The following is a 13,173-nucleotide window of genomic DNA, read 5'->3' on the forward strand; positions in this document are numbered from 1 at the left end:
TCTCTGAGAACCTGTAATCGAAGTACCCATTAACAAGTGGGGACTGTGTCATCAACGATGACTCGTTTTTCAAAGACACAGTATGGCATTTGTTCTTTAACTTTACTAGTGATAGTAACATTCAGGTTGACATCAAGAAACATATGGCAAAGTCAGATAGTAACATTCAGGTTGACATCAAGAAACATATGGCAAAGTCAAACTCCGCTTTTTACACTCAACAAGCGTGTAGCTTGCATGTTACTGTTAGGAAATTTAATATATCGTGCTTATTTAGCATGTTCAGGTCAGGATCAGAATATGTGTTGGTTTATTTTCAGTATGCAGTATGCACATTTGTCTGGTGATCTATGCCCACAAAGGTAACACAGATATGCGTAATGCGGTGAGAACCTCAGTATAAGGATATGCTGATTCTGTAGAAATGTCCAAAGAAACAATTATCAGTCAAATTATGTAAATAAACCAGAAAGCAGTTAGCCATTATTTAGTAGGGAGTTGTGATCATCTCACAAATCAAAGACTTTTTTAGTTTTCATAAATGTACGCTTTTGCGAATGATCAATCTTCATAACTTGTCAATTTCTGGAAAAAACTTCGATTTGCACATGGAGATTGTGATGATACAAAATGCATCTATAGAGCTCATATCCAAACATGCATAAAATGTGATAGTACTTGCAAACTGTTTATGTACTATATGTAGGTATCAATGAGAAAAAAATATGACATTGAATACTGTAAAATGTTTCTGAAAGTCACATTTGTATTTTGCAACCGATGGAAAAGCAATTCAAAATTAAAAAATATTTGTCTGCTTGAGCCATGGAAGTGGTAATTTTACAAATATATATCCATGCTTGAGACTGAGTGTATCAAGGAGAACGGAATGGATCTTCCTCCCTCATCCAAGCTGCAAAATTGTTCCATAAACATTTCTGAGGGCCACCATTACCAACTTCCAGTAATGGCCGCTCTAAGAAACACAGATGCCCCACACTCAATGTTTATGGAACAGGATTGATGTCATTGTGTTTGATCAAATTCCAAATCCCATAAACGACAAGGTTAGTGTAGTATAGTTTAGTATTCAGTAGCGATAAATTGGTACCACCAAATGCAGTAAATATGTAGGATTTCACGTCAACACGCCTCATCCAGTGGGATGCGCTTATTTTGAACCTTACAGGGCCATCGGCATTGTAACTAATGGTGAGCGAAGTCGCAAAAAACCCAAACTCACTGACCACCTCACTGTAGCGCTACAATTTTGCAGCTACCCTCATCCCTTCTTGAGTGCAGAAATCTTCCGTACAGAAAGTGACCCTGAATGCTTGATATCTATTTGCATTTGAGGTTTATCACACTATCTTTTTCAGGGTCTATGATCACACACATGCTCTCACACACACAAACTTTTATACACACGTCTGTCATGGAAACGATGTCACCAATCACCAAAGGGTGGGGTGGATGTGGGTGTGCGTGTGTGTGTAACCTGTATAGAATGATAACCATGCACAAAGTGGGCTCTGCAACATATCTTTCATCAATGTGACAGTTTCTAGTCGACTGGACCCTAAGTGTAACACCATGACATGGTCCATGTACATGATGCATTTAATAGGCCTGTACACAGTAAAGCAACCGAAGTCTGAATAATCGGTTAGACGTGCATACATTATCGTCACTACTGCACATTGGAAGAGCCAGCAATTCAACAGCAAGTCGCGGGCCAGTGAGAAGCGAAGACGATGGAGTAAATGTTTTTCCTCGAGTACTATACTACATGTACGTTTTTTTGATATCATTCATTGCAGATTGCCTGTTTGACTAATTTTAACCAAAACTGGCTGGTGTACAGCACACATCTTTATCAAAATTACACATTTTCTAAGCCACAAAGATTAATTCATTCGCGGGTGTGTACATATTCTTGCAAGTACACTCGTTCTGGGGTTTACAATTACAAAGCGCTGTGTATGCATAGTGGTGACGCTCTCGTATGTCCATGTGTTTTGAATGAATATTAAAATGTTACAACTATTTGAAATAAAATAAACTGGCTCTTACCATGCGGTAACAAATATCTGGTGCAAACATACACTCATTTGAACAGTTGCACAGTTCTTAAATTATCTGCATTTACGTTTTGATTTCCATGAAATTAGTTCTAACGAGGGCGCCATATTGGAAATTTTAGGCATGATGGGAAATTAGACTCTTTCACAGCCTGCATATATAGTTCGAAATTAAGGGAAATTTGAGTACTATGTATATTGAAGTTGTCGTAAAATTATGTTCTGAATCATACATAATAAAAATAGTCTGCTTGGCCAATTTTTAAAAGCACCAAGACATTGTGTGCGCCAATCTAGTCAGCACAATAATGTAGTCAGGAACGAGGTGGCAAAGGGAAAGAGAGCGCACGACAAACCAGCGGCGTCGAAAAACGCATGCCAGACGTAAATTTCCCCACATTTTAATTGGTACAGCTGAAGGGTTTCATTAAGAATTTTCTTACCAGTGTTTATACTGTTCCAGATCGCTCAAACCTGACCGCAGTCGCAATCAGCACCCAAAATGGGTGGCACAACACGAGTCATCCAGGTGACAAATGTTGCACCCGGTGCAACATTGGATCAAATGAAGACATTGTTTGGATTTCTAGGAGATATTGAAGACATCAAGCTATTTCCCGGAGAGTAAGTAACCTCATCTCTTGATGTAAAAAATTATTGAAAAGCATTGGCCAAAATTACCAACATTCCATTCAAATCATGCTTCTACTACCGCTAAATTAAACCATAATTTGCAGAAACATTAAAATAGGGCACTACTAATATTATACTACAGTAGCCCCTCTGCTGTCTATGTGTTGCTTCCTTCATTCAGTACAGTACAGTGGCTCAAGGTTTCGCCTGGTGTAGTCACAACCTCAGGCAAAACCTCGAGCAAGTCTCCTGCAGCAACTGTCTACAGTACCAGGAGCCTCACGTACACTGAACATAAATCAGCTAAAATGGAAAATAGTCACCTTGTGACACCGTCCAATCTGTCAGTACTATTTTCAAAAGTTTTAATTGAAATTTAAAACCTGAGTTTGAGACTGAGAGTGCAATGATTGTCACAATAATGCTCACAGCAAATCATCCTGTTTGGCAATATTTTAGAGAAATACGATACTGCAAAGCTTTTTCAGATAATTCAGCATCCTCATATTATACATTCAGAACAAAATTGAGGAGTCGGAGTATATTGCATTGAAATCACTGTGAATTTTGTATCAGAACAGCTAAATATTGCAATGTTGCTGTAGTATATGTACTATGTATTGTATAGAGAGACACAGAGGCCGTTGTTCACTAGTCTCAAGCATGAGGAGAGTCATACTTTATTCCGCACATGCGCACTACAATAATACGTCACTACATGAATATATTAGCATATATTACACTGCTTCCCCTTTCAAAAGAAAAGTGTTACATGCCAGTTTTCTACAAATAAACTACATTGCAAAATCTACAGATCTAATTTCACTACTGGTTTTCTAACTCTATTTGATCTTCTAACTGGTTCAGTAATTAGGGGCCCAAGCCGACTGGCTGGGACCCTATTGTTATTGCTCAAGTTCTACTACTTCCTCTTCTTTAGGGGCCCAAGCCGACCGGCTGGGACCCTATTGTTATTGCTCAAGTTCTACTGACTTCCTCTTCTTCTTCTTCTGCCGTTTCTTTGCTCACCTAGATCTCTCGAACGGCTGAACGAAAACTTCTCAAACTTGCAGGGTTAATAGGAGCCAATTAGTACTCGTGCACCTGACCCTTGAAATTTTGATTGGTCACGTGACCTGGCGGCCATATTGGATTTTCCAAAAACCTAAAGATGGCTTCTCCAGAAGACGTAGGGGTCTAGTCGATTTGAAATTTTTTGCATAGCAAGCATGACCTAAGGTCTTTAGAATTTGCAAATAAAATCGCATGCGGTCACGTGACCTTGGCCGCCATATTGGATATTCTAAAATACTCATTTAATCTTTAAAAATCTTCTTCTCCAGAACCAAAACACCGATTGAGCTCAAATTTTACTCATGTCATCCTTACAGTGATCTCTTTCAAGTTTGCAAAAATCATTTTGATCGGTCACGTGGTTTGGCCGCCATATTGGATTTTGTGAAATCACAATTTATTCTTTAAAAATCTTCTTCTCAAGAACCGATTCACCGATTGAACTAAAATTTTACATATATCATCTGAAGTGTGATCTCTTTCAAGTTTGCAAAAGGCGTTTGGATCGGTCACGTGGTTTGGCCGCCATATTGGATTTTGCAAAAAATCGTAATTTAATCCTTAAAAATCTTCTCCTCCAGAACAAAAACACCGATTAAGCTGAAATTTTACTCATGTCATCCTAACAGTGATCTCTTTCAAGTTTGCAAAAAACATTTGGATCGGTCACGTAGTTTGGCCGCCATATTGGATTTTGTAGAATCACAATTTAATCTTTAAAAATCTTCTTCTCCAGAACCGATTCACCGATTGAACTAAAATTTTACGTCTATCATCTAAAGTGTGATGTCTTTCAAGTTTGCAAAAGGCGTTTTGATCGGTCACGTGGTTTGGCCGCCATATTGAATTTTGTGAAATCGCAATTTAATCTTTCAAAATCTTCTCCTCCAGAACAAATACACCGATTGAACTAAAATTTTACACTTATTTTCCTTAGTGGTAGTCCTTTTAAGTTTGCGAAAGGCATTTTAATAACTCACGTAATTTAGCCGCCATATTGGATTTTGTGTAAATCTCAATTTAATCTTTAAAAATCTTCTTCTCAAAAACCAATACACAGATTCAACTGAAATTTTATTCATATCTTTCTTAGTGCGAGCTCTTTCAAGTTTGCGAAAGGCATTTGGGTCGGTTAAGTTGCCCCAATGTTCATAAGGCTGCTGTTTAAAACCTCGTCAGTCAGAAGATCGATCAGTGATGTATGTTATATTGTACACTTGAAAGTCAAAGACGACATGACAGACTGCAATGCCCGCTGTCTAATTCAGCTAGCAGTCCCACGAACCCTAATCTCAGCCCCTTGTGTAAGGTTACATTGATGCCAGGTTTTGTACGCCAGGTGACGTTGTCAAGTATACTGCCACAGAAGTACTTAGAGGAGTGTGCTCCTAGCTTTAAGGGGTGGCCGACTGCTGTGATTGACTGAATAAGAGCGGGACAAGGTCCCGCCAGGGCACAATTACTGGGGTCTACGCACAGCTAATATGTGAGTGTCAAGGATCATAAATGAAGCTGTTCGGGTAATTTTATATGTAGGTGTCTGAATGCATGCTCACTTGTTCGTCACGAGTAAAAAAGAAAGATACATGACATTGCAAGGTGTGGTGATTTGTTTTTGTTTCTCTATCTGACATGCATGGAGTGGCCCTGGTGTCTTATGTAACTGAGAGCATGTAACTGATAAAAAATGTAAACAAGAACACATCAAGCCAAGCTCTTAATGTCGTAAAAATCGGTGATACTTATCCATTAAAACAACACCTTGTTCTGCAGCTTGATCGAATGTCATGTAATTGCTTTGTGCCATTGCATGCCCGGTCTGTGAAATTGCCGAAATTTGCCCGATATTTATCGGCGATTTTGGGACTCTAATATCAATACTAGACGATAGTAGAATGACTTGCCCTGTGCTTCGGTACGCCAGATCTGTAAAATCGCCGATATTTACTCGATGTTTATCGGCAATTTTGGGACTCTAATATCGATAGTAGACAATACTAGAATGACTTGCCCTGTTCCTCGGCACGCAAGGTCAGTGAAATCACCGATATTTACCAGATACTGTATATAGTTATCAGCGATTTGGGGAGTCTAATATCGAAATCAGACAATACTAGGTTCTGTCAAATCGCGGTAAATATCCGATATATATCGGAAATTACACCACCTTACAGATCTGGTCAAGCCCGACTTCCAAGGACTGACTCTTACTTTAATACTGAACGATATAGATTCTGTCAAATTGGGGGGGGGGGGGGGAAATCCGATATTGGAGATTTCACCACCTTCTTCTGACCTTGCAAGTTTTGGTCAAACCCGACTTCCAAGGACTGACTTTACAGCTCTGACTTTAGCTTCGATACTAGACGATATAAATTCTGTCAAATCGCGGGTATATGTCTGGTATATATCGAAGATTTCACCACATTACAGGTTTTGCCAAACCCGACTTCAAAGTACTGACTCTAGCTTCGATACTAGACGACACTAGCTAGATTTTGACAAATCGCGGGTTAATGTCCGATATATATCGGAGATTTCACCACCTCACAGTTCTGGTCAAACCCGACTTCCAAGGACTGACTCCGGCTTCGATACTAGACGATATAAATTCTGTCAAATCGTGGGTAAATACAGGGATCATGAATGAAGCTACTTGGGCAATTTTATGTGAAGGTGTCTGAGTGCAGCCGTATTTTTTTAACAGAGATAAGGCGCGCAGGTTCATTAAGGTGCAGAATTGTGTTTTTATCGTTTTTAGAAAGTTTAGCTGGAAGTTTAGAAAGCTAAATTAGAATTGTCTAAATCTAAATCTAAACTTAGATAGTTTAGCCAGAAACGATAATTATCGCTTTCTAAATAGCGTTCTAAGTTTAGAAATTAGCTGAAGTTTAGAAAGTCGGGCCTCGGGTGAAAACATTTTTCCAAGGATATATTGGATAAAAATGATAATTATCACTTTCTAAATAGCGTTCTAAGTTTATAAATTAGCTGAAGTTTAGAAAGTCGGGCCTTGGGTGAAAAATTTGTTCGAGGATATATCGGATAAAAACGATAATTATCACTTTCTAAATAGCGTTCTAAGTTTAGAAATTAGCTGAAGTTTAGAAAGTCGGGCTTGGGTGAAAAATTTCTTCCAAGGATATATCGGATAAAAACGATAATTATCACTTTCTAAATAGCGTTCTAAGTTTAGAAATTAGCTGAAGTTTAGAAAGTCGGGCCTTGGGTGAAAAATTTGTTCGAGGATATATCGGATAAAAACGATAATTATCACTTTCTAAATAGCGTTCTAAGTTTAGAAATTAGCTGAAGTTTAGAAAGTCGGGCCTTGGGTGAAAAAAATTTGTTTCAGGATATGTCGGATAGAATCAGGAAAATACTGTATCAGTTTTGCCAAGCGGCAAATTCAAAGCTCAAATGTGATTTTTTTCCATAAAGCCGCGAGAAAAGCACCCCTTATTGAATTGACCATTGCAACGGGCAAGAATTGAATGTCATGAAGTAGAGCATGGATGTAAAGAAAATGTGGCTCTGAGTGAGCGATGACGAAAAATTGTGAATGTTTATTCTTTGACTGTCAAAAACAAAGACTGTCAAATAGCCACCGCTAGTGTTAATGACAAATAAACCAGATGTGTGACATGAAGACGAATGTAAATAACCATACTGCCACAATTCGCATTACCAAGGTGTGTTCAGACACAGACAAGAAGAGGGTCAGATAGTTCATGGATGTAACATCCATGGATAGTTCCACGACAATCGTGTCCATTGTGGTGCAAATTAATGCTAATAGCCTTATCAATGCCTCATTAGCATTCACTTGAAGCACAAATTGACGCGCGCGATGGTAATTGAACACACCTTGGTCATTGGAACTGTGGTAGTATTGTTCCATTTTTGGTTTATTGGACAAGTCCCATTTGAGCTTTGGATTTTAAAACTTACTTCTGAGGGAAACTGATAGTATTTTCCAGGTTCTACAAGAAAACTCCTACATACTCACACTTTTTACTTTAATAAAAACACTTGGGAATATTACAACAGAAACGTTGTATCTGCCTTTTTTCCGACATATTCTTGGAAAAGTTTGCGGGACTTCATCTCACGCACTCCACATTTCACTGTGAACACGCAGCCTGGAGATGGCAGCCTGGCCGGCAACACTTTTGATAGGGCCAATGCATTAATTTGGAGGTACTATCTCGTCGGTCTATTGGACAAGTCACATTTCAGCTTTGGCTTTTAGAACTTGCTTCTGGGGAAAACTGATAGTATTTTCCAGGTTCTACAAGACTGCTCCTACAAGCTCACACTTTTCCCCTTGAAACACTAGGGAATATACAGATGACAACAGAAATGGTGTACCAACGTTTTTATCCGATATATCCTTGGAAAATTTTTTTCCACTGACTCCGACTTTCTAAACTACAGCTAATTTCTAAACTTAGAACGCTATTTAGAAAGCGATAATTATCGTTTTTATCCGATATATCCTTGGAAAACTTTTTCCACTCCAACCCCGACTCTCTAAACTACAGCTATTTTCTAAACTTAGAACGCTATTTAGAAAGCGATAATTATCGTTTTTATCCGATATATCAAGGAAAAATTGTTTTCACTTCAGGCCCCATTTTCTGAATGATTCAATCTTTTACTGTGAGCACGCAACTGGAAGATGGCGGCCTGGCCGGCAACACATTTGATAAGACCATTAGCATAAATTTGCATTAATCAGCACAAATGGACGCGATCGTTGTGGACAAATCTCAACACACCTTGGCAACCACAGGGGCAACACGTTTAATAAGGCCCTTAGCATTAATTTGCACCATTACTTAATCTGCACAAATGGACGTGATCAAGATAATCTCAACACACCTTGGTCATTTGAAATGTGGCAGTATGGTTACTTTTATGTACATTCGTCTCCACGTCAAATATCTGGTTTATTTTTCATAACACGTAGTCTAGCCGGGTGGTTATTTGACAGACTTTGTTTTTGTTTTTGACGGACAAAACAAATATTTACAATTTCTCTTCACAAATTGTGTTTATGCCGACTCACTGTCACATTTCTCTACTTCGTAACATTCAACTTCTTGCCAAACGCAATGGTCAATTTTATAGGAAGTATGCTCTCTCGGGGTCTATTGGACAAGTCATATTTGAGCTTTGGATTTTAAAACTTACGTCTTGGGAAACTAATAGTATTTTCCTGGTTCTACAAGACTACTCCTACAAACTCACACATTTTCCCTTGAAACACTGGGAAAACATTACAATAGAAATGCTGTACCAACGTTTTTATGCGACATATCCGGTGAGTTGTTTCTCAACGTAAAGCTCAACTTTCTAAACTACAGCTAATTTCTAAACTTAGAACGCTATTTAGAAAGTGATAATTATCGTTTTTATCCGATATATCCTTGGAAAAAAATTTCAACCTAAGCCCCGACTTTCTAAACTACAGCTATATTTTAAACTTAGAACGCTATTTAGAAAGTGATAATTATCGTTTTTATCCGATATATCCTTGGAAAAAACTTTTTCCACTCCAAGCCCGACTTTCTAAACTACAGCTATTTTCTAAACTTAGAACGCTATTTAGAAAGTGATAATTATCGTTTTTATCCGATATATCCTTGGAAAAAAATTTTCAACCTAAGGCCCGACTTTCTAAACTTCAGCTAAACTTCAGCTAATTTCTAAACTTAGAACGCTATTTAGAAAGTGATAATTATCGTTTTTATCCGATATATCCTTGGAAAAAAAATTTCAACCTAAGGCCCGACTTTCTAAACTTCAGCTAAACTTCAGCTAATTTCTAAACTTAGAATGCTATTTAGAAAGTGATAATTATCGTTTTTATCCGATATATCCTTGGAAAAAAATTTTCAATCTAAGGCCCGACTTTCTAAACTTCAGCTAAACTTCAGCTAATTTCTAAACTTAGAACGCTATTTAGAAAGTGATAATTATTGTTTTTATCCGATATATCCTTGGAAAAAAATTTTCAACCTAAGGCCCGACTTTCTAAACTTCAGCTAAACTTCAGCTAATTTCTAAACTTAGAACGCTATTTAGAAAGTGATAATTATCGTTTTTATCCGATATATCCTTGGAAAAAAATTTTCAACCTAAGGCCCGACTTTCTAAACTTCAGCTAAACTTCAGCTAATTTCTAAACTTAGAACGCTATTTAGAAAGTGATAATTATCGTTTTTATCCGATATATCCTTGGAAAAAAATTTTCAACCTAAGCCCGACTTTCTAAACTTTCTAAACTTCAGCTAATTTCTAAACTTAGAAGGCTATTTAGAAAGTGATAATTATCGTTTTTATCCGATATATCTTTGGAAAACTTTTTTCACTCCAAGCCCGACTTTCTAAACTACAGCTAATTTCTAAACTTAGAACGCTATTTAGAAAGTGATAATTATCGTTTTTATCCGATATATCCTTGGAAAAAAATTTCAACCTAAGGCCCGACTTTCTAAACTTAGCTAAACTTCAGCTAATTTCTAAACCTTAGAACGCTATTTAGAAAGTGATAATTATCGTTTTTATCCGATATATCCTTTTACTAAAAATTTTCAACCTAAGGCCCGACTTTTTAAACTTTCTAAACTACAGCTAATTTCTAAACTTAGAACGCTATTTAGAAAGTGATAATTATCGTTTTTATCCGATATATCCTTGGGAAAAAATTTCAACCTTAGGCCCGACTTTCTAAACTACAGCTAATTTCTAAACTTAGAACGCTATTTAGAAAGTGATAATTATCGTTTTTATCCGATATAGCCTTGGAAAAAAATTTCAACCCAAGGCCCGACTTTCTAAACTTCAGCTAAACTTCAGCTAATTTCTAAACTTAGAACGCTATTTAGAAAGTGATAATTATCGTTTTTATCCGATATATCCTTGGAAAAAATTTTTCAACCAAAGGCCCGACTTTCTAAACTTTCTAAACTACAGCTAATTTCTAAACTTAGAACGCTATTTAGAAAGTGATAATTATCGTTTTTATCCGATATATCCTTGGGAAAAAATTTCAACCTTAGGCCCGACTTTCTAAACTACAGCTAATTTCTAAACTTAGAACGCTATTTAGAAAGTGATAATTATCGTTTTTATCCGATATATCCTTGGAAAAAATTTTTCAACCAAAGGCCCGACTTTCTAAACTTTCTAAACTACAGCTAATTTCTAAACTTAGAACGCTATTTAGAAAGTGATAATTATCGGGTTTTTTTGCCGTGTTTATCGTTTTTAGCTAGTTTAGCCCCCATAGGGAATACACGTAGTTTAGAAATGGCTTTCAGGAAAAGACACAATTCCGCACCTAACTCCGCAGGTTAGACTGCACTGCATTGGCTTCTGTCAACTTGATCTGGCATTTCTATGCAACCCACAATCCCAGCCCTACGCAGTGTGAAAAGGCGTTGGTCAGAAGCATTGATAATAACTTATAACAAGCTATATGCATCGATTATGTGTTTTACGTTCATATCAGAGAGTAAAGTCTGTCATCGCGCTGTAAAATCTGGTCCATACTACAGCAAAAAATAATTGTCGCGAGCTCATTTTTCAGTTATTGATGTTTGTCATGTGATGATTAATATATCATTACAATACCTACGACAACAACACGCTGGAGCACAGTCGTGGTGACGATGAGATAGACGTTAAGTCCCTAATTGAAACTAAAATGTCAATATTATGAAGTAATGGTGTTTTATTGGATAAACATTATAGGCTGTTTGTCATAAACATTTTGAAACCGGAAAGTGAGAGGTAAAATAATTGTAGAAAACTGTATTGCGTCATTGTTGCTGAAATCACAGGCTATCGACTCAATGCCGGCGATTTGAAAAATCGTCACTCACAGCCTGCAGGTAAAATGGTTAATCAGACCTGGACGCTCTTGCCATTGTTCTAGGTCTAAATAGGTGCGACCATATCAGTTGTTAGTGTAGCTGTTCAGAATGTTTGATTGCACAGCTTATTACAATGGGAACACTCAGTAAACATGCACTTCCTCAATTCCAAGGTTTTGAATATTTACGAATTGGTGTGTGGACTTGAGTGAGACCAAGTTCAGAAACAAAAATGCTAGAAACGTTTGCTCCAAGTACTACTACTGTCACTATTTAGTCTCAACGATCAACTCCATGACTAATTTAGCACTTTCCTTATGTGTTTTATCCAAACACTCTACATTAGGTGCCACACAATTAATTCTTTGTTTGCCGTTCGCGTGCGGGTAGGATTTTCAATGGACGAAATCTGAAAAACAAACATAAATCGCCTGCTTGAAAATAAGGCGCGTTGCCCTTCCTGTGTTCGCAATGACGCAGGCAGTGTTTCCGCTGCCTGCTCGCAAAATCGCAAATGCGAGAAAAAAGTAGTGTTTGCCGAGAAAATTTAGGCAAAAATTAGCCAAACTTGCGATTCGAAAATTGCAGTATGACGTCATCACTTTGTCTGTCCACGCGCTGTCCTGCATTCAACTTGAGACGTAATCATTCTTTATCTCTGTGCATCCCTGACCTTATGCGTCAGAAGATAGAATTTGTAACACATACAGTAATGAATAAAATTGTGACGAAATAGCTCACAATCCAAAAGTACCCATATGTTTACCATGACTATTTGACTACAATGTTACTAAGTTTTGGGTTGGACAACTTCGTACAATGTGCCTACAGATTACTCCGTGCAGTGACAGCCATGTCATCGTCAACACTGAAGGATCGTAGTGACGGTGAAACTAAGCAAAAACGGCAAACTTTCGATTTGACTTAAACAGCTCCACCAATATTGGAGAGAAACCACCCCTAACGCAGGTTCTAAGCGCAAGTAAAGATATGACATGGAAAGAAAGATTATGATGAGAGTAGGAAAGTCGACTGGAATTTGTGAAGTTAGGAACGGCATGGTCAAAAGCATACGGCTTTTTTTCAATGTAGAGCGAGTAAGGCACTCCTGAACGGTGAAAATGTTGGTGGTGTATTGCTGCAAACAAGAAAATATCTTTACTGACATTAGGAACTTGTGTGAATTGGCTTCCTTAAAAATTTCGCAAAATTTTCAGTGTATTCTGACGTGATATTGTAAACAGATTTTCAGAGAAGGCGCTCGCTCGTCCGCCGAGTACAGTCGATGTACCTCCGCATTAAATATTGTGCAAATGAGCAAGTCTTGTCGCGATATTTGAGCATTTAACTTGACCGTCATTGAAACAAAAAGATGTTTCTCCATATCAAATCATTGTGTGCTTTATATTTTAGGGTTCTCTTTACATAATAGACATGAACATTTTGGATTTATGATCCTTGATTTCCGCGATCCCTGGCATGATTCAAGCTGGCCGTGAACT

The 13,173-nt window shown here is 37.6% G+C and overlaps 1 protein-coding gene across 1 annotated transcript in view; it reads left to right on the forward strand.

Annotated features, from left to right (window-relative positions):
- The first annotated feature begins 2,393 nt into the window (after nucleotides 1-2,393).
- The window catches only part of LOC139139400 (serine/arginine-rich splicing factor 11-like), a 39,340-nt gene continuing 28,560 nt past the window's right edge, over nucleotides 2,394-13,173 (forward strand). The window contains 1 exon segment of the mRNA XM_070708308.1: nucleotides 2,394-2,705. Within this exon segment, the coding sequence (XP_070564409.1) occupies nucleotides 2,584-2,705 (122 nt within the window). The 5' untranslated portion in view covers nucleotides 2,394-2,583.

Source organism: Ptychodera flava, chromosome 8 (genome assembly GCF_041260155.1).
Source record: "Ptychodera flava strain L36383 chromosome 8, AS_Pfla_20210202, whole genome shotgun sequence".
Lineage (NCBI taxonomy): Eukaryota > Metazoa > Hemichordata > Enteropneusta > Ptychoderidae > Ptychodera > Ptychodera flava.